This window comes from Callospermophilus lateralis, chromosome 14 (genome assembly GCF_048772815.1).
Source record: "Callospermophilus lateralis isolate mCalLat2 chromosome 14, mCalLat2.hap1, whole genome shotgun sequence".
Taxonomy (NCBI): domain Eukaryota; kingdom Metazoa; phylum Chordata; class Mammalia; order Rodentia; family Sciuridae; genus Callospermophilus; species Callospermophilus lateralis.
Window position 1 is genome coordinate 56,012,017 of NC_135318.1, and position 26,045 is coordinate 56,038,061.

General features: G+C 41.5%; 1 protein-coding gene across 1 annotated transcript in view; it reads left to right on the forward strand.

The window, feature by feature from the left end:
• Antxr1 (ANTXR cell adhesion molecule 1) overlaps window positions 1-26,045 on the forward strand; it is a 226,760-nt gene that overhangs the window by 92,145 nt on the left and 108,570 nt on the right. Inside the window, exons 11-12 of the mRNA XM_076833319.2 lie at window positions 11,251-11,320; window positions 12,719-12,797. Of these exons, the coding sequence (XP_076689434.2) occupies window positions 11,251-11,320; window positions 12,719-12,797 (149 nt within the window). The remainder of the gene's footprint in view (window positions 1-11,250; window positions 11,321-12,718; window positions 12,798-26,045) is intronic.

A 26,045-nucleotide genomic window follows, 5' to 3' on the forward strand; every position in this document is an offset into this window, starting at 1 on the left:
CTGAATGAGAATGCTATTATTTTCTTCTTTCTATTTGTGTTTTCTAAGTTTTCGACTATCATATATCCCTTATATAATAAGCAAAAAAAAGCTCACTAAAGTTATTTAAAATTTAATTTAAAAATTCTTGTTAATTATATAGAACTAGCATACATCTTAAAGTTAGTGCTTGGTCGGTTCTCCAATCAACAGGCCAAATTCACTGCTGGCCAAGAAAATATCTTGGAAATCTTCACACAAACTTTATTTATTCTGGCTGCACTTTTTCCTACTCCAGTATTCAGTATGCTGTGCCAAGAAAAGATCTACTTTCAACTGAAAATCCATTTGCAGAGAGATTAGAATGCTAAAATGGAGACACTGGGGTTTGAGCTGAGAATTGATCCATTTTATGCACAGTAAATAATAAATGGACGTTTTAGTAATGCAATAATGAAATATTTTCAGTCTACCAAGTAGTCTAACCCTGGCATTGCATGGAGACACATGACGTATGACTGTAAACAAAAAGAAACCGATTTTTTACAAACTCACTAATATTTCATATATAGGCCATGCAAGAAATCTGTTTCATGGTTTCATAGGCATGCTCTCATTCTCTAGGCCTGGTTGCACTTTACTTTTCGTATAGTCCCAAAGGATAAAAGTTCACCCCCTTTGAAGATATTTTCTCAAACTGAACATTAGTCACAAAGGCTAAGAGTTCCAAAGATGGGTTCAGTGTCCCCAAGAAAGACACTCATTTGAATATGGAAGTTCCAATGTGTGTGTTTTTAAAAATCTGACCAGATTTCCAGAAACTACATCTTAGAAAATATCTGGGCTCCAGGGTTGCTGAGGACCCTCTAAAGAGATCATGAATATACCTTTGGTGGCAGATAGTGGGGAAGGCAGTGGGGAGGAGGAACTGTAAACTTCCTAAACAGAAGCGTATTGTTTGCTCTGTCGTGGGTTATGGTATTGTTTATATTGGTCAAAGATACTAATGCAATTTAGATGCATCCCTGGGGCTCCCGGGTCATATGAAGAGGATGAGATTATGCTTTGTGTAACTCAAAGTGAAGAGACATAAAGAAGCCTTGAGTCTCCCTGTTCTAACTGGGGGTGCACATCTGCATCACTAGACAGCAGCATCCAAATGATAGCACCTACTGATCGATAAGCACCTATCTTGTGTCTGATATTGTTCAAGTACCCTCCCTATCTCGTCTCAGCAGCCCAGTGAAGGTAGAGTTACTTGTGTCCCCATTCTTTGTTGATGAGGAAATGAACTTAAGAGAAGTGAAGTGCCCAAGACCACCCAGAAGGCCAGGGGTGGAAACAATTTGAACTTGGACAGTCTAGCTCCAAAAGCCTTAGACCATTTATCTGCATGGCTTCTGAAACATAGGACCCCCTGCACCCCCCAAAGACCCTTGGCTCCCCATGCCTGGGTGACTGATGTTACCTAACTGATGCACCTACTTTAGGGACATTGATTTTGACAGATTCTCCCATTCTTGCAATGGGAAACTAAGTGAGCTCATATTTACCAATATCACAGAGCATGTTAGTAAGGCAGTAGAGACTTGAACTCAGGCTCAAGACAAAAAGACCCCAGACCAAGTAAGGAAGAACCCCAGGCTTTAGAGCATCTGTGCCCATCACTGACAATGTGATCACAGGTGAGGGTCCCTGAGTGGGCATCGTTTTCATGAGCCTCAGGAGCTTTTTTGTGTATCTGGTGGTATCTCTTTCTCCTTTGCCCATCCTTTCAGACAGACCTCTGGTTTTTCCCTCTGATTTTTGAAGTGGCTCATGGAAAGAGTGTATTAGTGCATATTCCCATCTTTGAGGCCCAGAAAAAAAAAATAGAGAGAGATCAGTTAAAATTTACTGCAGGCATATGGACTGGTGTAGAGATACTCCACCACAGGCAGCAAGGTGGCAAAAATTTTCATTTGGGATAAGGATAGCTCATTCTGGGGGTAAGTTGGCACAATGCAAAATGAGCTGCAGCAATGCCTGTCAATAGTCATCTCGACTTGGCCCCTGCTCTACCAAATGTACAATGGTCTCCAGGTGAAAATTGAAAACTTCATGCAGATTCAGGCCCACAAAGCACTTTTTTGAGGCATGGTTGGGAGGGAGGTATGCTTAAGAACTCCCCTGAACCCTGCCTTCACCCTAGCCCTGCTGTCCTGAGTAGGGCAAGTTGGCATCCCAGAAGTCTGGGTTTTCATGCACGGTGACCAGCAGGTGAATGGTGGATGATGCCCTTCCTCATGCTTCCTTATCATTTCCATAATTTTATGGAAGAGAAAGTGGTAAATCTAATAGTGGCCAGATTCCTGGGAACCCTAATCAGGCTAATAATATGTATCCTTTCACGCTTGAAACATTTTTTTCAACTTGAATTTAGAAAAAAAATTGGCTGCTGCTGAGAAAAAGGAAGAAAGTGCTACTGGTAGATCTCTCCTCTGTTGGATTCAGCTCTGCCCTATCCTGTGTGCCCTAGTAGCTTAGGGGCTATTCTCTGTTAATCAAGTGTATACCTAGCTCTCCTCCCATGTCTGAATTTCTATGCAGGTTTAGTCTTTTAAGAGAAATCACTGTTAGGTACAAGCTGAGGTCATGATCGTAGGGAAGTCTTTAGCCATTTTGGTAGACTTCCCTTCCATCCCAATCCCAAAGGTAAAATGCTTCCAAACCTAATTGTGCACAGCTGCAAGAGTTCATGTGTCAGAAGCCACATACCTTGTACATGAATCCTGAGTTGTCCTTTAGCAAGTAAAAACAAAGCTTTAAAAATATATTTATCCTCAGTAAATTACAGCTGTTTTGAGTGCAGCAGTTTTTCTGACCTCAGGATTACAAAATTTTAAAAGGCTGATACTTTACTTAGAAGATAATTTGTAAGTTTTACAGATGTCAGCAGTCAAGAATTTTTTTTTTTTTTTGGTGTGGATTTATTAAGAGGATAAAATGCTCTGCAGGAACCCTGAGCCTCATTATCTTCATGTAGTTTGCAACACCCCAAAACTGCCTTATCAACTTCAGGAGATATAAATACAAAACACCACAAAATTGTGTATGCTATGGTCCCAATTATATAAAAAATAATACACATAGAAAAGAATCTAGAATGGTATACCCCAAGGCATTAACAGTGTTTATCATTGGGAATTAGGATTATCAAGGATTTTAACTTTTTACTTATTTTTTAAATTTCAACTTCTTTACATTTCCCAGACTTTTATATTAAATGTATATAATTTTGCAGTTAATAAACATAACAATATGGTTAGGTGATAATTCACATCCCAGAAAGTCAGATTAGCTGTGCTGACAACCAGTTCTAAAGACTGGGGTTCCCAGAGCTATAGGGGTCACAACCTTGCATGGGACTTGGGAAAATATAAACCCAACAGAGACAATCCAGAGGGTGCCAGGGCTGCTGCATCCTGGGCCCACCCTCCTCTGGGATGCATGGTCTTTGATCTTTTACTTCCTCTCCTTCTGGGGCCAGGATGTAATCTTGATGCTCTTGAACACAATGACCAGATAAGCCAGAGTCCTTCTGGGACTGCCCTTGTCTCTGCGTCCTACATTGGTGTTTAAGTATGAGATGCTCTGACTCCACAGCCTTCTCACCCACATCATCTTGGAGCCCAGGCAGCTACATAAGACCCATTCCCAGAGTGTCCCATTTCTCTTATAAAGCAGAGTGGCTCAGGTGTTATGCCATCTACCACTAAGAAAGAACACCTGGTCCCAGCTAAGCCTACAGGGAGGAACTTACCAACTCCTCTACTCACTTCAGCCAGGACTTGTTCTCCAGTTCCTCTTTAGCCGTTACCCCTTCCTCCTTTACTCCTCATCTTATAATACCTGTGTACTTTCTGGATATTGCAGCACTACCCAGAGGGCTGTGAATTACCCAGTAACATCTCCAGGTCCCTCTAAAATGGACAAAAGAAAGGTATTAGGCCCTGGTAGACATTATTCCAGATTTTTTTTTTTTAACCTCAGGAGTATTCACATTTGGGGCTGGATAATTTTTTCTTGGGGCGTGGGCTACCCTGTGCAATGTAGATGCTAATACCATTCCTTCCTCAGTTGTGACAAAGTCTCAGACATTGCTGATTGTCTCCTCAGAGGCAAATCACTCCCATTTGAGGATCATTTCACTGTATACAAGTCCACAGATCCTGTTTGGATATATGACTTGCTTCTTGTCTCGCTATCCTATATACTCCTGACCTAACCTGATGGGCAAGTTGTAAGACCCACTCAATTTTCAGACACATTTACACTTTGTGTTATACAGATGATGAGGCCAGTAGTACCCCACCTTAGTAATAATGCTTCACATGTGTTGAAGGCCTATTAAATGCTAGACATTTAATACCATCATTGTTAACTTTTACAACAATTTATGAAATGAGTATTATTCCCATCTTCTAGGACAGCACTCTGAGTTATGAATAGGGTGAGAAGGTTTGCCCAAGATTACACTACCATTGAGTGGCAGAGCCATGATGGCTGTCGACAGCACGAGCTCTTCATGGGCTTATTGCTCCCCATCCTATTCTACTCTGCCCCACAGAACAGGATGGGAAAGCAAGAAACATATCCTGGATACCTAGAGCATACAGAAACTGGTGAAATAGTTATGTGTAGACCCAGCCTGTCCTCTTATCTCATGGCAAGTAACCAGTGAGGTCTTCCAAGGAAATTCTAAACGACTCCAGGCCAGGAAAGGGGTGGGTGGGTCTAAGATATGTCTAAGGATTAGGCCACCTGCACCTTCTACCCTCTCTTCTCATTTTGTTTTGACTTTCATTACTCAGTCCTCTGACTTGACAACCACGGTTCAGATTTTCCAAGTAGAAATCATTCTCTATACTTTCAAAATCTCTGCTTTGTCCTCTGAGGTAGAGTTTAACATCTCTGTCAAAAGAATTCCTTAGCTAGCCAGGTGCGGTGGCTCACACCTGTAATCCCAGCAGCTCCAGAGGCTGAGGCAGGAAGATCCCAAGTTCAAAGCCAGCCCCAGCAAAAGTGGGGTTCTAAGTAACTCAGTGAGACCCTGTCTCTAAAGAAAACACAAAATAGGGCTGGGGATGTGGCTCAGTGGTCAAGTGGTCCCGAGTTCAATTCTCGGTACCCACCCCCACAAAAAAAATCCTTCGCTTCTTATCACACCTACATATGAAATCCTTCCAGGGCCAGACACATAGTATTACCTAATAAATGCTGGTTGCTTTCTGCTCTCAGCACTGGAGCCTGCTGAGCTTTCAACAAGACTCCTACGTTCGTGAATTATCATTGAAGCAGCCCCAGTAGGACAGTCACCTCCTTTCTGGCTGGGACTCCAGAAAACTCAACCCAGATGCTTTGAATTTCACCAACTTGGAGTCCTATTGAATATGATTTTACTTCAGATTTTTTCAAATATTTTGCATAATATTTAAAAGCATAACTTTTTTTCTAAACCGGTTATTTTTGAAGGCAGCAAGGAGGTGGGAACCGCCAGTCTAGCTTGTCTGCTCTCCTTTCATTTGGAGCCACATTCCCAAACCAGCTGATAATTTGGTGCTGGACAGTTATCCTTGGCTCTGGGATGCCATGAAAATGCTCCCTAGGCCCAGGGGACATTGGAAGAAACAGCAGGGTGAGCTCATTCAGTTCCTAACCTCTACTATTTTTCCCACTACCTAATGCAAATGTCACAATAGGAATGTAAACTCTACTTGGGGGCTTACATCAGCTTTTGGAGGGTTTCAACAAACTCCCCCAGATAAGACTAGGGGTTATTTTTCTTTTCCTTTTTGCCAGAAATAAATATTTATATCAAGAAAACATTGCCAAGACTTGGAAAGTATTTGAATTATTTAATCAGCCCTATAAAAGGATTCACTCCAATCAGTGTTTGATTTGGCTAATGAATTTTAATCCTGGTTTTATCCCAAACCCATTAGAAAGTTACCAAACTACAGGGAAGAATTCTGGAAACGTTCTTCTTCACCAGTCCCAAGGCCAAAAACTGGGAATGTATACACTTGAGTGTATACTTCAGAACATGGGTCTGTTCCTGTTAGATCAGGGCCTCCCAGAAGGCTCTGGACCTTATCACAGGGCTCTTCAGCCCTAGTTCTCTCTCCTGGAAGGCATACCTCTGGTGGTATCCAGCCTTGCCCATTGACAGTATTAACCATTCACCTCAGTGTGAAGAGCCTTAGTTTCTGGAGTACTTTTGGCTACATCATAAGACCAGTTGGATTGACCCCAACTAGTCATTTCAGCAATACCTGAGTTCACATTGCAGCTCTGATACTTTCTCATGGTGTAGCACTAACTCAACTAATATCTCTAAGCCTCAGTTTCCCAAACTGCAAATAACCATAATGGTATCTCTTCCAGAGGGCTGTGGAAGCACCAAATGAGACCATGGCTATAGAACAGTAGACAAAGTTATTGTGTGTGTGTGTGTGTGTGTGTGTGTGTGTGTGTGTGTATATACACACACATATATATACACACACACATATACACACACACACACACACATTCTCTAAAGGCTTTTATTTTTCTAGGAATTCCTGATGTCTAAAAATATGTTAGTTTTGCAGAACAATATATTAAGCAATCAGACATTTTGAAATTTAAAACCTTCAGTTCTTTGACTTTAAACCACACATTCATGTAGTCTATTTTAAAGATGTGAATATCCATGTAATAGAGTGACATTTCCTGGGTCCTTATCAAGTGCTAAGTGTCATGCTTAGTGCCTTCATATTTACCCCCCCATACACACACCTCTGTGCAGTGATGCCATCATCACCAATTACAGATGAAGTCATTCCCCAGTTGTATACTAGTAAGGGGAAGATCTGGGACTGTAGTCTCAATCTGTCGATTCCCAAAGTCTCCTCTTCCCTCTCTGTGCCCTCTGAATCCAGCTTCTGGGATGCCTACCTCCTAGGTCTGGGGTGCTTGGTATTAACTGATGTGATGACCCTCATTGATCCCCAAGTCCTGATTTAAATCAAGCTTCTGTTTGGTTATCAGACTCCTGTAGACAGATGCTTTAGGTTAACCTATGTCATGAGGATGCACAGAATCCTGAAATATCATTAGGAATGACAAGAAAATTTATATTTCAACATCATCTATTAGTAATTCCATTTAACTTCTGGTCTCCAACTCCTCACACTTCCTTTATTTCCCCCTCTGTTGCAAACAAGAGCTCAGTAGGCTGCCCCACTCCTCCTAGCCTCTCAGTGCTAAGGAGCATTGAAGTGGCTGCCTGGTAGGCAGAGAGGCAGGGGCCTGGGTTGTCCTCAGAGTAGATTACGGTCTCATAAACTATACAACTCGCTGGCTTTGGCACTAGCATGGCCCCTGAGCCAGGCTTGGCCCAGTCAGGGAGCAGACGAGGAAGGCTTTGTGCCCTGCTTCCCAAGTGGACATTCCAGGAAGGAGTCAGATGATCTGAGTTATGGAAACCAAATGGCCCTCCTTTGTTTAGAGAGAAAGAGGAGGGGAAAGGGAAAAAAAAAAAAAAGCCACTCATTTTTGTGGTAAAGTGAAAACAGGCTCCAAACCAAACAATCCCTCTGAAAATGCCAGCTCCTCAGAGCAGCCCACAAATCTTGGAGGCTGACAAACTGCTGAGAGGAGGTATCAGAGCTGTCCTGCAGCTATGACCAGAGCTCTTGGTCCTCCCAGCAAGGTGTTCCCTCTGCCTTACTCCAGAAACATTTGGACTCCCAGGCAGGAAAGGAGAAGGAAAAGAGGAGTAAGAAATACCTACTTATCTAGGCCATGCTCCTCCTCCTTTCCAATTGGGATGGAGGGAAGGAGACAGGAGGTATCCAGCCCAGAAGTGAGCTCAGACACTAGCTGAGGCAGGAACTTGGGCCTGCAGCCCCTGCATTCACCCTGGCTCTGCCCCTGCCATGTGCCACCTCAGACACCCTCCTCAGCGTGACCCAGCTCTTCCCACAGAATGCAGCCCAGAGTCACGAGGCCTCTTGTGGCTGTTCTGTGGCTGCCCGAGGTTCTGTGGGTTGGCTCTGTGGGCAGGAAGCTGCACTCCCAGGTATTGCTGGGCATGTGCAACAGGATAAGCCATGGCCACGAGGAAATAAATATAGGTTCTGCTCAGCGATGCCTGTCTGCACTTTGATTTGTTCTCTAATGCAAGTGTTTCCTGGGACGGAGAGTCTTTTAGGGAGGAAGGAATAATGCAGAAGAATTCGATTGTAGTCCTGGTTTTGTCTCCAACTTGCCATGTAACCAGAAGTCACAATTGTATCCCTGAGCCTCCATTTGACATCTGAACAATGAGCCTGGTGATCCCTGCCCGGCCTTAGCTCAGGTGGAGAGACTGGGTGATCCTGGCTGTCATCCAGGGCGGCAGAACCGCCTATCAGATAAGCTTGTGGACCGCAGCCAGCCTGCCTGGGGGCAGATTTAGGTGCCCACATGCAGCTCTGAGCAAGCTACTTAATCTGTGTGTTCTCACCTTTAAAATAAAGGGAGCAGTACCCCTCTCTAGCACTGCTAGAAGGTTAGATTTGACTGAGTGATACATGTGAAGCATTTAGAAAGCACCCACACGTGGCATGCCCCAGGTGAGCCCAGCTGTCATGGTCATCATAGCCAGAAAAAAACCAATAATGCCAGGTTCAGGCACTGCATGACCCCTACTGTCATCATGAACTTCACAATTTTATATAACACCCCCTCCCCATTCTAGTACTTCCACAGTCTGCCAACAGTTGATTCTCAATATAGTGGAAAACCTCCAACAGTACCCCTGTTGCTTTTAGGAAAAAAAAAAAATCCCAGAAAGTCCCACTATGTCCCACCCAGCCTTGGTCATCTAAACCCACTTCCCTTTCTAGTCTCATTTTGAGCCATTGTGTGTCTCGATCAAATTCAAGTCTCATTGGCCTTTTACCTCAAAAGGTCTGGATTTCTTCCTGCCCCAGGACTTCTGCAGTGTCACCTCCCCACCTGACTTTCAGGTTTCAGTTTAAATAACTTTTCCTCAGGGAAGCCTTTCCTGCTCAACCAGATGAAGATCAGCTCCCCTGCACCTGTGTGTGCTCATCCCGGTTATAATTAAATACGAATTTATATGATTACTAGCCTGTTAGTTCTTGAAGTCCTTAACACAGTGCTTGGAACATATTAGACACATAAAGAACATGTGTATGTATTTTTAATAAATATATTTTAAAAATATGTTGAATGACTATCTCTCCTGTGGCTCCTATAAAATTCATGAAATTCTTTTCTCAGGGCCCATATTTCTAGCACATCATGGGGCTTCAGCAAATATTTGTGGGACATATGAATGAACAAATGACTTGGAAGAACCTCTACTTTTCGCCATAGGAAGATTTCCCTGGACAGCATCCTCTTCCTCTTTCCAAGAGGGACACAGTGCTTTCATACGTCCTCTAACTCCTATCCCAGGGGAGTCTGTCCCTAAATCCAGGCATGAAGGAACCAAGGCTTACTAATCTCCACCCAGGCAAGCACGTGATGTCAAATGTATTCTGCAGTCATGACTTGCACAGATCCTAGGAGACAACAATTTCACAGCAAAAAAACAGTTGCAGAAAATTGTCCTTCAAAAATATATGTATCCCCTTTGTATCTTCTAGCTATGGGTAGATTAAAGAGACAAGTTTTATTCATCCTTGTTTGTTTGATGGGTCATACCACAACCTTCTGTAAAGCTTGTGTAGCCAATGAACCCTGGGGCATGAAGGATTGACTGTTGTCATCTGAGTCTACTAACTTGTCAGCCCTGCCTCTGTGCCCCAAGACACAATGAAGTTCTTAAGGAGTTTGAGATTAAAGGTACTTGAGTGTTTTTTTGATCAACTATAAGAGTGAGAATGTTTCCACCTCTGAGTCTCCCTCTCCACTGTAATTCATTTTCCATAGCTATATCTGCTAAATCCTCCAAATATATCACTTTGATTTTGCTCCGAAACCCTCCAAGTTCTTTTCATATTTTATAGAACTGATCCCAAATCCCTCAGACTAACTCAGAGAACTTGGGCCAAACTTCTTTCTATACTATTGATACCACCAGTTAGAGTTCTGCTCCTTCACATGTTGAAGCATAACAGAGAAGCACGCCGAGGCAAGCATGTAAAGCAGGGTTTATTTAAAAAGGGGGAACATAGACTTCTCCCAGGAAGGAGAAGGGGGCCATAGTTGGTATCCTGGTATCCCAAGAAGCAGCCAGGGTGTTTTGTCTTTTTATATGTCCTAGGCTTCCTTGGTTGTCCTGCTTTCTCACCCTTATCTCTCCTTCCTCCCTACATGACTAGACTCAGGAAATGCTTGGTGGGATGGCCAAAAGGTGGGAAACAGGTGGGCTGAAGGGGGAAGGGCAAGATGGAGTACCCCTGACACAATAATCAACAACCTTATAGGTCCCTTTAGGGAGGGGCAGGTTACCTTAGCCACAGGTTGGTGCAGGAGCAGTTCTTGATAAGGGTGGAGGAAGGGCTGCGAAGGAATTAACATTTCAGTCCCCCAGGGGGCAGTCTCCAACTTCCTGGACTCACTGAAATTGGCCTCCTTGATCCAACCTGACTGATTTTACCTATCTATATTGACGACCTGTCTAATTCTGGCTTCACTGTCTTTTCAAGTCCTACTTACCCCCCTGCCCTGGGACACACCTCATTTGCCCTGTCTTAGTTCATGATAGTATCCTTATTGTCTCTTACCCTTCTCTCCACTAGCAAAGCTCACGGTTTGGATTTTCCTGTGACCTTACCATGTCACCCATGTAAAAGGAGCTCCCTGACTTCTGAAGCCCAGTGATATTTTGGTCTAGCTACTTTTTGTACTGGTCACACACTTTTTCCACGAATATGGCTTCTTTCTCAAACTAGACCTAGACATGAAGTACATTAGGAACAGTCCAGTGTTTCCCGTTTCCCCTCAGTTATTTCTGAGGGGGAAATAAACTCAAATCATAACTTATGAATTCAGTCTCTAGTTGCTCTGACTGACTCAACTGAATACAGTGGGGTCAGAAGACTAGTATGCAGGCGGGAGCCCTGGAGTTCACTGCTAATGGATTTTAGAGCACACGTAGAGGTTGTATTTCAGAAAGTGCTTGGTCTTCCTCTCCCTGGATTTTTGGTCAATGATCTCTAGAAGTTAATAGATTTGAAATTGTAAGCTTGTCTCACTCCTTTTAACCCACTCACTTCCTTCTTTTTACAGATGAGAAACCCTTCACTGTGGAAGATACTTACTTGCTGTGTCCAGCGCCTATCTTAAAAGAAGTTGGCATGTAAGTTTTTGCCAGCAATAATCTCTCAGACAGGGAGGAGAAGGGAGGTGGACCAGACAAAGGGAAAAGAAAATTTCTCTCTCCATTATCGTGATGGAAACTTTCTCTAGATTTCCTGCAGTAATGATGGCGCCAATGCCTAAAGAGAGCCAGGCACTAAGATCATTGTTTTACAGAGTATCTCTCTTCATCCTCCCCAGTTCTCCATAAACAGATGTTCCCATTATACAGATGTGCAGACTGTGGCTGAGAGAATTTGAGTAACTTGCTCAAATTCACACAGTAGTCAGAGGAAGAGCCTAGGCTCAATTCCAGGTCTTTCTGACTGAATCACAGCTATCTTTCTAGAAAGTTCGCACATGTATTTCCCTACCCTCTCATCCTGCTCTTCCTGCTTGATGGTTGTTATCTCCTCCTGAGACATAAGGAAACTCAAAAAGAAGGCTTAGAAAGGTGAAATGGGGCCTCAACTGGTTCCTGACCAACTGAGACCCCAGATTCAGACTTCACTGTCACCTTTAGCGCCCCTTCCTTACTTCTCTGCAGAGCATTGGGTGCTCACCCAGACAGCTCCCTGAATTCATTTATGGGGGAAATATCATGATAGTAAGTGCTCATGCGAGTATGACCAAAAGCCTGTGCAGAAGAAAGAGAATTAGCACCTGAGCAAGAGAAGAATTAGGTGGGGAAACAGTGTCGGTGCAGAGGACAGAAAACAGCCTTTCCAAAATCGTATCGATGACAGCCTGTTGATAAGATTGGCTTTAAGGGAAAAAAAAGTGGAAGTTGTTCTTCTGAATTCTGCTTTTAATCACTTAATCTTATTATAAACCCTTCTGTTCTGGTTGTCTGACATCAACTTATGATATCACGGATTTCACAAACTAGCTCAGGGTCCTCGCTGCAAAATGTGAGCTCATGTTTGAGTTCTCACAGAAGGGAGGAGGACACAGCAAATTAGTTTCTCTACTGTTTTACCTCTGTGCCTCTGCAGGATGGTAACAAAGCACCCCCATCAATTCTTAGAGTCCAGATAACGACAGCAGAACATCTAGCCAGTTTATCTCCTTTGACGGGATCACTTTTTAATAATACTTTGTCCTATTACAATGTGACAAGTAGGTTCAACAGAAGCGGGCTTTGCTCATTCAGTGCAACTCACCACAATATAAGGCCTCAATGCCTCACCTTGGGATGCTAGCCAAGCATATCCTGACACCATTCTAGATTGTTACAGGTGGATGGGTCAGAGAGACTATCCTCCACATTTCATAAGGAGAAGTCTCGGACCCTTTAGGGAAGAGCCTACAGGGTAGTTAGAAGCAGAAGCCAAATGAGACCTGTGTATCTGGCTCTCCACCCACTGTTCATCTCGATCTGTTTCCCCTGTTATTTCAGGAAAGCCGCCCTACAGGTCAGCATGAACGATGGCCTCTCTTTCATCTCCAGTTCAGTCATCATCACCACCACGCACTGTGTAAGTCAGAACCTCTCCCTTTACTAAAGGGCTCATTATTATCATCGCCAGCATTTCTCAAACACCAGTGTCCACATGTGTCCCTGGGAAGTTTTCTGGTTCTTTTTTTTCTGTGTGTGGAGCTGTGATCCTGGCACTGTGAGGCCAGTCATGGGTTGGATCAGGGAGTGCTATGCTCTGGAATATGCCAGGAAGCCTGTGTTGGGTCCTTGGGTTCCGCCTTTCTGGTGTGGAGGGAGAGCCCCGAATGCTCTGGCCTGGCCAGGGGGTAAGAAGCACCAAGTCGGAGCAGTAGTGAGGGTCACTGCTTGCATAGAGCACTCTTAAGAGAAAATGAGCAGAAAGGATTGGACAACATATTCAGAAAGCATGTCTTAGGGAGCTTTTCTCTCAAGGGAAACAGGAAAATTGGCACTGACTGGAGGAAGATATGGAGTTTATAGAAGACTTTGTATTTAGGACAGGACAAATTGAGAGTTGTTTATATGATTGGGTAAATAATCCAGAAGAAAATGGAAAACTGATGGGGCAGGAGATGGGGAGAAGGGACCCCTGCATTAGGGTTGAAGAGGCAGGAGTGGGAACTACTTTCTCTCTACCACTATCTCAGAGAGCTCTTCTCTGGATCCTTCGTGTCAGGTAGTTTTCATTTCTGGCTACAAGTAAAATCACCTGGAAAACTTTTTAGGGAAAATAATGCTGTCGACCTCATGCCAGACTGATGGAGCCAAAATCTCTGGTGTGAGCCTAGCTTTGGTGGTTTCAGGCCTCCTTGAGGAGGTGGGGTGCAGCCTTGGCTGGGAACCCTTCAGCCTCTGTAGTTGCTCCTGTCCATGGTCACTGTCACAGGGCTCAGCCTGTCAGGGACAGCCAGGGCTTAGCTCATGTAAAGAATTTAGCCCCTAAAATGAGCATTTCCACATCAACCTTTGTCTGAATATTTAGTTTCTTTAACCAAATTCACTTTCTCCATTAGATCATGAAAGCAACTGACTGATGGTCAGTTCAGGTAGTTGCACTGGTTACCACCTTGTTGCCTTTGGAAGACATCTTGGTAAAACCCCACCATATGATATAAAAAAATGAGTTACATCATAAACAAAGAGGAAGCCAGGCCTCATAATGGGAGACACTTACTTCTTCCTAATTCCCTCTACTCTCCTTCTTCATCCTGTATTAATGCCAAACCTATTTTCCTGGAAGCCCAGAAAGTCAGTAAAATGGATATAGATGATGAAAAAGTTTAAATTGATCAAAGCAAGAAACTAAGATTGTCACAAAGAAGTGTCACCACTGAGAAATGTCCATGTCTCGGGCATCTGGTCAACCCTCAAAACTGACTACCAGAACAATACTCCACCAAATTTGAAAACTGTATGCAGAAGCAGTGAAATTTCATCAAGTGTACCCTACCTGAAATTGACTCTTTTGGAACCTGAAAACCTGCAGGAAATGATTAAAATACCCCAAATCCAATAACTCCATTCCAGATTCCTCCCAGCTTTTGAGTGATCCAACAATATGTGCCTGTATTTCTCATTATGTCTGACCATACCACAGAGAAATAGCTACTGCCCTTGAGACCACAAGAGCAGGGCAAGAGGAAGGCAGGGACATCCTTGGACTAAGTTCTGGTATTACAAATATAGGACTAGAAATTTAAATCTGGGTCTCTAAGAAGAAAAGGTGCCCTTGCTAATGTACTACAAAATTATAAGAATTCCTAATAAGATCCCACACTATATTTTCCCAACTGACTCTAGCCTCTGTTTACATCTTATAATACCCTCATCTGATTTCATATCAGTAAGTTTTCTGTTCAGTTGATCCTTGATTAAGACTACCTTATATAGTTTGCATCATTTCATTTTCTGTATTATTCTATAACAAAATTGTACCCCCCTAAGATTTGAGGTCCACATCCATTTATTCATTGATTCAACAAATACTCATTGATCACAATGGACTAGGCACCCTCCTGGATGCTTGGGATACATCAGAGAACACGACAGACAGAAATCTCGGTTATAGAGAGAGGTTGGACAGAGAATAGTAAACATGACAAAGAAATTACATACCAATGTTAAAAGGCAACACATGCTAACAAAAAATAGAGTAAGAGGGTTTTGTATTACTCAGATGGCCAAAACATGGACATTTCTCAGTGGTGTTACTTCTCACCACAGAGGGTTTCGTGAGTGTGTTTCAGTGTCAATCAACTAAAGGATACAATAAGGTGTCATTTCAGTAGATACCTGGATAGCAAGGAAATTAACCATGAAGCTATAGGAGAGTGGAACATTCCAAATCAAGAGACATATTGCTAATACCCTGAGGCCAGAGAGCCCTGGTGTTCAAGAAAGAACAAGAAGTCCATAGTCGTCCCTGGCAGAGAGTGAGTGAGAACAGCAGCAGGCAGTGAGGTAACAGGGTAGAGGGCAGGGCTTTGTTAGGACTTGGACTTTCAAGCAGAGGAGCCTCAAGTTCTAACACACATTTGAATCACCCCAGCTGCTGGAATAGCCTGTGGGGACACAAGGAGACAAGAATGGAAGCCATGTGACCAGTTAGGAGAGTCCTGGCAATATCCCAGGCTAAAGACAGAGGTGGCTTAAATCAGGAGGGGTCAGTGGAGTCGGAGAGAAGTGGTCAGAGTGACATATATTTTTAAAGTAGAGCTAATGGATTTCTGGAAGCAGTGGATATGGCTGAGAGGACAAGAATCAAAGATGGCCCCAAGGGATGGGTTTCAGTAACTTCAAGAATAGGGTTGCCAACAACTGACAGACAGGAGGAAGACTAAAGGAGAAGATTTGGGGTGAGGAGGGGAATTGGGGGATCTGTTTTTGCTGTTTACTGGTTGTGTGACCTTGGCCAAGTTATTTAGTCCCTTTGTGCTTCTATTTACTGATGGTTAGAAATAAGATATGTGGGTGGTGGTGCACGCCTGTAATTCCAGTGGCTTGGGAGGCTGAGGCAAGAGGATCACAAGTTTAAAGCCAGCCTCAGCAACTTAGTGAGGCCTTCAGCAACTTAGCAAGACCCTGTCTCAAAATAATAAATAAATAAAAAGGGGCTGGAGATGTGGCTCAGTGGTGAGCACCCTGGGTTCAATCCCCAGTGCAAAAAAAAAAAGATAGTAATAGTTTATATCTCCTACCGTACTGTGAACATTAAGTGAAACTATACATGTAGCTATGGGATAAGGCTTGGCAGGTATGAAGTGTCCAATAAATGTCAGCTATTTTATAGTGGAGTCTTAATCAAAACTTTTGATGTAACTGAAGATTCCTCTCAGAGAGTTGGCTCCTTGATTCAGAACTCTGTAATAGCAAAGGGGCTCTTCTGAGACAAGATGCATCCTTGGGAGTACAAGTTTGTCATTCAATCCAGCTCAAGTGATGGGAGGGGGAGCAGACCAGATGGCCAAAATCACCCAGGAAAAGAAACTTTCATTCAAACATATAACTGCAGCCCCTAGGTAGGCCCTACGCAGATGCTCAAATGAAAGACTGAAACCATCACCGCGCAAAATTGAGAGGCAGGTGGAAGGTGTGGTCCCTCGGATGAAGTAAGGTCTTGGACCTGTGTTTGTTTGGAGGACACGGTTTTTAGATCAGAAATGATCCCCTGGGTCTGAGTAAAGGGTTAGTCTTGTCCGTGCCAGTTGCAGCCTGCCCAATCCATCACCTGGAACCTAAAATCATTTAAAATATGTAGTTGAGACTTTCTTAGCTTTCTTTGGTGCCCGTTTGGACCACTGCTTCACAAGTTTTCATGATCCATGGTGAATAACTGTGGTCCCTGCCAGAAGCAGAAATTCCATGAAGTTTTCCGGGAAAGAGATTTTTCCCTTCAAGAATTAAAAGATTCCTATGCAAATGGTAAACTTTGCTGTGTTCCCTGACTATAGGGAATGGTCAGACGTCCAGAGTCCTCTGTCACCAGCCCATTCAATGCACTCCATCTCGGTCATTTAAATGATCTCCCTCTTCCTCCCCAACCCTAGCCATAGATCAAGAAAATCAGTAATATGGCGCTGCTTGAAGGAAGTAAAACAATCTATCCTTTTAATTAAAAAGCAAGCAAATTTTAGTACCTTAACTTTTCATGAAGATTTTTCTTCTTTTAAATATTTTACAATTCTGTAATTTCCCACCCAAAGAATATAAAATCCAGGGAATCATCCCATAACTATTTCTTGAAAATATCTGGGACACTCCAGCGTCCCACTCACATCTTAGAAAACTGCTGTTGGATTGATGAGTCCCACAGGCCTATAATAAAGTAGAGGATTGTGTGAGTCAGGTATAAATGCTACAGGCTTTCAAAGGGGGCATGGAGCCAGGAAAAGGCATGAGGTTCTTAGAAAGGAGGCTATTCCTGGGGGTGATTTGAAAAATGACCAGTATAGGTAAAGAGGTTGGAAGAGATGATTACCTAGAGAAAACAAAGCTGAGCAAGGGCTAGATGTATTGCTGGCATAGTTTTGGTTATGGTTCCTCACAAACTCCATTTCTTCTTTTTCTCTCATTTTGCATCAATTTCCCATGCCTTTTGACCGGGAGCTATTTCTTGAGTTGCCAACTATTCCTCTCCTACGATATACATCCCATGTCCTAGATCTTGGTCATCCTCTATGTGATAATGAGACACAGTAGGTGCTTATTACTGCTAACTATGATCAGGATTTGATTTGTACTATATTTGAAAAAATATCACATTTTTTTTTAAAAGCAAGGGAACTTAAAGAAAGACCCAATGTTCTAAAATCAACGCTAAATAAATGGAAAGCTATGTCTTTCCCCCCTGATTTATATGAAAAAGAGTCTGGCTACAAACAGCAACAAGGTTAATTAAGTTTGAGAATACCTATGTCACTGTTCAGAGAATTTCTTTTTTGGATGAAGGTAAAAACTCAATGAATTTGAGGTGTTAAAATAAGAGCCACTGTCATGAAGTCATTCTTCTTTAAGCCTGAGTAGTAGTTCATTGTGTATATGTACCACATTTTCTTTATCCATTCATCTGTTGAAGGGCACCTAGGTTGGCTCCAAAGCTTAGCTATTGTGAGTTGAACTGCTATAAACAGTTATGTAACTGTGTCCCTGTAATATGCTGATTTTAAGTCCTGTGGGCATATACCAAGGAGTGGGATAACCAGATCAACTGGTGGTTCCATTCCAAGTTTTCTGAAGAATCTCCATACTGCTTTCCATAGTGGTTACACCAGTTTGCAGTTCCACTAGCAATGTATTTTCCACTACATCCTTTTCCTTCACATCCTCGCCAATATTTACGGTTACTTGTGTTCTTGATAATTGCCATTCTGACTGGAGTGACATGGAAACTCCGTATAGGTTTGATATACATTTCTCTAATTGCTAGAGATGTTGAACATTTTTTCATACATTTGTTGACCATTTGTATTTCTTCTTCTGTGACATTTGCCAGCAAATGGGTGGATCTGGAGAACATCATGCTAAGTAAAATAAGCCAGTCCCCAAAAGCCAAAGGTCAAATGTTTTCTCTCATATGTGAAAGATAACCCACAATAAGGGGAGGGTGAGGGGAAGAACAGAAGTTCAATAGATTAGACAATGGGGAGTGGAGGAAAGGGAAGGGGGATATGGAAAGGAAAGACAGTAGAATAAATCTGACAAAATTTTCCCACGTACATATATGAAAACACAGTCAATCCCACCATCATGTACATCCATAAGTTATATCTAACTAGAATAAGATATATTCCATGATTGTATAATTAAATGGATTCTGCTATCATGTATGACTAAAAGGAACCAATAAATTTTTTTTAAAAAAAGAGCCACCCACTGCTCTATAATTATGGCATAATGAAGGAATTAAAAATATAGGATATTCTGTCCAAAATTCTAAATTCACATTCTGGCCCCTCTACTTTCTAGGATGATCTTGCCCAAGTTAACCTTGCCTGTCTCAGAATTTATCTTACCAGATTATAATGGAGATTAAATGAAATATATAAAAGGGATTGGAGTTTATAACAATATGTCTAAGACTGACAGCCATTTATTAGTTTATTGACCTCATTCTCTTTCCTTTCCAACCAAACATCCCTGCCCATTAAAATATTTGCTGGACATACCCTGTGGCTTATAAACAAACTCCTTCTCCTGATGAAAAAGCAAATTCCCTTTTGAGTATATAATAAGCCTGAATTTTAGGAACAGATTGGCTATGAAGATGTTGCTTCGGGAATAAGGGAATTGCCAATAAATCAGATTCAGTGATAAGTCAAACAAGGTCGATTTGAAGCTTCTGTGTGCTGCTTTTTAAGTGAATCTAGTAGGAACATATGAGCAACATTTAGACTATTGAGAAGCATGAATGAAAACAAATATTTATTAAAGTGGATGCACTATTAGAACATGGAAAATTCCTATTATCTCTAAAATATTCTGTCGGGCTGAGCATATTTGGAGGCCTTCTACCGTAGCAAGTACTATTTCATGCAAATGAGTCCTGCAGCCTCAGCAGAGACTACATTAAGCCTGACACACCTCACCATTTCTGCCATATGGTTTGGTTTCTATGGAGACACGCCTGCTACCAACTTATTTCCCTAGAATTTTTGAAAACATTTTATCTTTCAGATTTTTATGAATGCAGACTGATCTTTCCCCAAAACAAGTGATATTTTCTATAAATATTTGTTTTGACTCAGAAAAACACAGACAGAGACCTGTAACACTCCCCCAAAGACAAAGAATGGTCTGGTCTAAAGTGTCAATAGTGCAATGGTTGAAAAAATTCCAAAGAATCAGAATTTCTTGGAGGGATTCTGCATTTTAATAGGTTTGCCAAGTAAATCTTAAACACACAGGACCCTTACACTGTAATCCCCTAATTCTAATTTGTCCTCCAAAGTTTAAAAAAAATATATTAAAATTTATCTAAGAAAAATGAGTTATCTTCTTGATTCTCTTCTAATCCCTTTCATGTAAGAATTGCAAGATTTTAGTTCAGAACCCACCCTATATGCTCCTTCTTTTGGAATCCTTGTTTTGATAAAAAGATAGGAATCTACCGGAAAGAATAAGTTTAGCCCAGTATGATCAAACTAGCAATCTTCTCACTTTTGTGTTATCAAAGATTGGAAAATTTCCTTTCTAAATTCTCCTCTTCTTTATTCCTTGTCCCTTCCTGTCCCCTTCTCACACCAATGCCTAGAAAGTCATATATTTGTTGCTTATTTTAAAAAGAAAGAGCCCAGTTACTATCAGTATTGTTTCTAACACTCATGAATCCTGGTGGCTCTCAAGAAAGTGGGCCTCCAGCTGCCCTGCCCAGTTGGGGCCCAATTATGTCATAGCTTTGGGAACAACTGGAGACTTTAAAGAGAACACAGCCATTGGAAAGTGCAAGTGTCTTAGGTACAATATGGCCTACATGCTTCTTCAGGAAAAACAGACTATGTCTTGTTCACTATTTCAGTCCAACACCTGGCACAATGTCTCTAGATATTTATTTAGAAAATAACTGATGATCAAGTAGAAGAATGAATGGACTCCACCAAAATTCAGACTTAGACCATGATGGCACCTGCCGGTAGGAAAGGAAGGGAGCCAGCATGAGGTAGATTAGAACAGGAGGCCCTGAGCTGGTTGGAGGTTGGGCCTCCAAAAAGAGTGGCCAAAAGTTCAATCAAGGAGATTAACATAATTTTTAAAAGATCCATCTGCCAGGTAAGAAACTTAACCAGCACCCCCAAACAAAACAATAGTCAAAAAAACTCTCCAGAAGAGCATCCACTCCCCTTAAACCCCTGCTAGGGATGCAGACCTGGAGAAAGGGTCTAGAAATAGCCTGTTCAGACTCAACTGGATCAAGATTCAGAACAGGCCTCCAGTCTATGAGGGTGTGCAGCCCAAGGCACACAGGAAGAACTGTAGAGACTGAGAAAGGAGGTCACTGTGAAACAGCTCTGACTCATGGGACATTGGCATAGCCTGAGCTCATTGTGGAATATCAAAAACTTAGACTACAGCAGTACAACTAATATGGATGCCACCAACCAAGACTGAGGGTTCACAGTCTGCTTGAGTAAGGGCTGGCTCCAAAGGGAATGTGCTGGAGCTCCCAATGGAGGCTAGCTACCGTAGCTATGGGTAAAAAGCTACAGAGGAAGGACAGGGACCACTCTCAGACCTGTCTGCAGAGTTTTATCCAAGGCCTTTTCCCAGGTCCATTTGCTACGTCAGTACAATTCCCCATGACCAATTGCTTTAAAGGAACTTGAGAACACAAAAATCCAGCCTGGTTTTGTAGTCAGACAGCTCTCTAGGTAAACAGAGAGCTGGCATGGACAGCTTTGCCAAAATCTCTTGAATTTCACCAGCCTGGTAGGGAAATAAATCTAGTAGCCTGTTCTGAGTGGTAATCTCGCCTTCCAACATAATAAAAAATTATTGCACACTCTTCAGAGAAGACTTTTTTCTTCTATTTCTTTTCCAAGCTCAGGAAAACAGTCCATTAATCAAAACAGATATCTGTCTTTTGGATAGATCATACATACCAGCAGCTATAAGTGTGTAGGCCTCCTCATGAAGGCAAGAAGTACAGGGAGGAGGTTGTGGGTAGTGATATAACAGTCAGAATGACACCAGTGTAATCACAGTGTATTACACCAGTCCTGGTAAGGACTCAAAGAACAGGCAGCCCTTCCCCTCCAGAAGCCTATTGTATCGTTGTCAAGGCAAGATATACACTCAAGAGGCAAATATTGCACAGTTTGGGAATTTAGAAATTCCCCCAACCATTCCAAAGATGCATGAGGTTCCATGCAGGTCTTTGGAGAAATAAATTAGCAAAAATGTGGCACACTCTGAAGAGTGTCAGTTAATGGGCCTTGTGAGTTACTTCCAAGTTACTCAAGAAGGCTTTTCATCCATTTCTACAGAGGGGAATGGACAACTCCTCCCAGAAATTCAGGGATAACATGTAGATAGCTCATAATTTTCTCAGCTCAAAAACTCTATATTATGAGTGTCTTTTCCCCAACAAGACCCTCCCCAACTGTTTCTCAATACCAGGAATCAACCCTTGAAGGGGAAAATGCCCTCCCTAACAACCAATTGAAGAGACAGAACCAAGGCACACACACACACTGGCTTTCCCTTGTGGGTTTCTTCACCCCAGCAACATTATTCCACTTCCCATCCAATTCTCCCACACCTGCTCCTCTCCTTACTCATTAAGTTTCACATAACCTGGAAAGGGAAGTCCGGATTGGAGGGGAGAGAGGAGCTATGCTGAAGAGAGTTTGAATGACACAATGTGAAGTTTGGGCTCCAGGAAGTCATTCAAGAGAAGTACAGCATCACTATAGGGAGACTCATTCACAGCAGTGGTGTACTCTAAGTGTACATTAACTGTAACAAAAAAGCATCAGTTTGGAGGCCAGTAATTTATAAATTTGGTCATTTGGAAAAGAAATAGGCTCTAGTTCCCTTTTTCATTGTTTGGGCTGAAGAAACTGAGCACCAAGAGTGAGTGACCGATCCACAGCCCTGGGGCTGCAAATGAATCTTTAGAACCTCATATTCAGCGTTGAAAAAGAATGACCAGGTATACACTTCTTCCTGCTGTAATTAAAAAGGCCACGTCCTTTGAAATACATGGCTTAGTAAAACAGGAAAAATGAGACTGAGCACAGGCTTTGGGGTCAGATCAGTGTGGCTAAAATTCTTGTTCTGCTACTTACTGGATGTGTAACTTGAACTGAATAGTGGCACAAGGCCTGATACACAGGGGATGCCCGGTGTTCATTTTCTTGCCCCGATGAGGCCATCTCTGTAAGACTGGCACAGTGGTCTTCTAACTTCTGGCAGAATTCTCGGAAGTGTGGTATCTAAAACTAAGGAAGTGATAGAAACTTACTGAGTAAAGATAAAAATCTCCATTTGAGTATTGTATTCTCTAGGGAGAACCCAGAGAAACTGAATGTGTGAGAAATATTACCTAATATGGCACTTTAGGTAGAATACAGACCTGAAGCTCTTCAGCTTGGAGACATATTTAGCATGGAGACGACATCCAGAGGGCTGTTCTAAAACGAGTGCATCTGCACATGTGGAGTCCCAGTGTTGTGGGAAACAGACCAGTGGAGAAGCAGCAAGCAGCCCTCAGAAAGGAGGAGAACTCCAAACATTATTTTATGCGGGTGGGCCCAGAGGAGAACAAACTCCAAATTCTGAGCCCTTGCCCACAGTCTCTCACAACATTTGTATGTGATTTAGTGTCATCTTAGACCCATCCTATCATTGGTTTCGTTTGTCTGTTTGTTTGTTTTAAATTCCGAATCTATGTGACCATGACTGAAGGCCTTGTGTTTGTAGGGGGTTGTCTCTAACATAAAGTATGTTTACAGAAACAGAAAAGAAGAAATACTCTTTTCATAGGCATCGGTTAACTCTCTAGCCTTGCAAACCTGGCATAGGGGTGTTTATATTTCAAGAGGGAGTACTTAGACTCCTAGAGACAGTTATTTACAATCCAAAAGGTAAGGACCTATGGTTAATTAGAAGGGGAGGGGAACTGACACTTTCCCCAGGCATTGGTTTCTTACCGTAACATTTTTATAATTTCACTTTATAATCACGTTTGACTTTGCCTTCACACCAACTCTGTAAATTATTTATTATATAAATCCAAGAAGTAGAATAGGCTGAGAGACACAATTTCTCACTCAGTATTTTTAAAGTCAGTTCTTTCTTTCTTTCTTTCTTTCTTTCTTTCTTTCTTTCTTTCCTTCCTTCCTTCCTTCCTTCCTTCCTCCCTCCGTCCCTCCCTTATCCTTCCTTCCTTCCTTTCTTTCTTCCCAGGCCTTTACATATGTTTGGCAAGTGCTCTACCACTGAGCTACATGCCCAGCTCTTTTACTTTTTTCTGTGACAGGGTCTCATTAAATTGCCCAGATTGGCCTTGAACTTGTGATCCTCCTGCCTCAACCCACATCCAACTTAAAAAGTCCTTTCTATCTGGCAGCTTCAGGGGGTAGTGAGCTCCCTGTCCTCCCTATTCTCACAACTTGGCAGAACTGTGTAAAGGGCATTCATGCATCAGATAGGTGGTCCGACTAGAAAAGCTTTCAGACTGATTCCAGTGCTGAGTCTGTGATTGCAGATCTAAGAGTATGTCAGTAAAGGAGCAGGGTAAATATTATCAGTCCTCCAGAGTATAACCAATGAATTTGGCATTTACATTTTGAAAATAAATATGAGAGACCTTTGTTGGTATTATTAGAGGCAGTTGCTCAGAATGGTATTCAGATTGGCCAACTTCTACCTCATACAAGCGAGATCACATTTCGGACCAGAGTGACTGAAACTCCTCCTGAGAATAATCTATTTTCAAGTAACCTGAAAACATAGCCTTTCATTAACAAACAGTTGGTACAACAGTCACAAATCATTCTCCTCTATTCATTAGCCAGTCTCAGTAGAACCATAGAGAATTCAAATTAAAAAAATTAAAAAAACAATGTCCTAGTATTTTTTATTATTGTTATCTTAACAAGATAGCCTGTGGTTTCATGTACTGTCATTGGAAAGGGCAAAAGACCACAGAAATATCAGAATGCAGAACTCAGATCTCAAATATTGTTTATGAACTGGAATAAAAACAGTTTGCCAACATCTCTATTTTGATAACCCTTGTGTGCATAAAAATATCTTTTAAACATATTTTGGAGGATTCATGCTGATTTGTTTTTCTTGGATATTTGAGAAATTGACTTTTCAATATTTTTATCACGAAGTATTTTAAAGAATGTTTGCCCTAAGTTTGAAATTTCCTTGTTTTGAGAGTAAATGAGGAAAAAAATGTTTTTCTGAAACTAAGCTCTAGAAAACCCTGAAATAAGAATATAGTAATATGGTAGAAATAAAAGTGAAATCCGTAAGCAAAATAAATGTAATAGAAAAAACCCTGATGTTAAAAAACACAGATTGACAGATTGTGTTTTAAAAATATTCAGCTATATGCTATTTACAATAAAATATATATTCAATAAAATATTAAGAAAACCTATAGATTGAAAATAAAAATGCGAGAAAAGTTGTACCCATTAAAATATGAAGAAAAGAAAGCTAGTGTGAGTATATTAATATGGATAGAGTAAACTTTATGGCAAAAAAAGAGAATTTTTGATAGAAAGAGAACCACTGTGTAATGTCAATAAGTACAGTTAACCTAGAAGTTATCATAATTCTAATTTTCACTAAATGGCATACCCTCAGAATAAGGAAAAAATTGAGACATGAAAAGAGAAATTGATAAATGCACCATCATGGAAGGAGATATACATACATCTCAGTAATTAATGGATCAGCCAGACAAAAGAATTTATAAAACATAAATGATTTGAATAATATGATTAAACATAATCTAGTACACACACAATCAGGATCAGCATAACACTCCGAAGCCTGGTGTTGCATAAAATGAAAGGCTGTATGTTAATGACAAAAGGTCATATTTCATCAATTCTAAGACACTTTTCCCCCCACATTTTAACAACTCTGAAATTGAGATGCCTCAGCTTATCAATAATGTATCACAATTTAAATGAGCAATGTTTTCTCCCCCTAATGACTCATAAAATAATGAGGCATCCTACGATGGACCAATCTGAAATCCAGTGAAATATTTTCTATCAATCTGTACTGTACCAAAAGTGAGGATAATGAAACATGTGCTCAACAGAACTGATTAGTCATTTCCTCTCCACACTCACCCCTACGCACAGTGGAAAGTAAGAACCTAGGTTGTCTCTCTTGGAGAATGGCTTCCTGTCTATAGCAACTCTGCACCCAACAGAGAATACCAATTCCTTTTCAAGCACACTTTTATACTTTCATAAAAATAATTATGTATTTTTATAGGCCAAAGCCAAGTGTCAGCAAATATCAAGACAGCCCATACAGACTACATTCGGGAATGAAAACAAAAATTGAAAAGCGATGACCAATCAAGTTATCAATCAATTTTAAAATCTTACATGTTTCAAAATTTCAAACACACATCCAAATCATTTATGGGTTAAAGTAAAATCATAATGTAAATGAAAAAAATACACAGAACTGATCAACTACCAAGATGCTCTATACCAGAATTTAGTTAGGATGCAGCTAAAGTGGTTTCTGAGAGGGAAACTTATAGTTTTAAGTGGTTTTGTTAGAATAGAAGAAAAGTTGTAAGTCAATT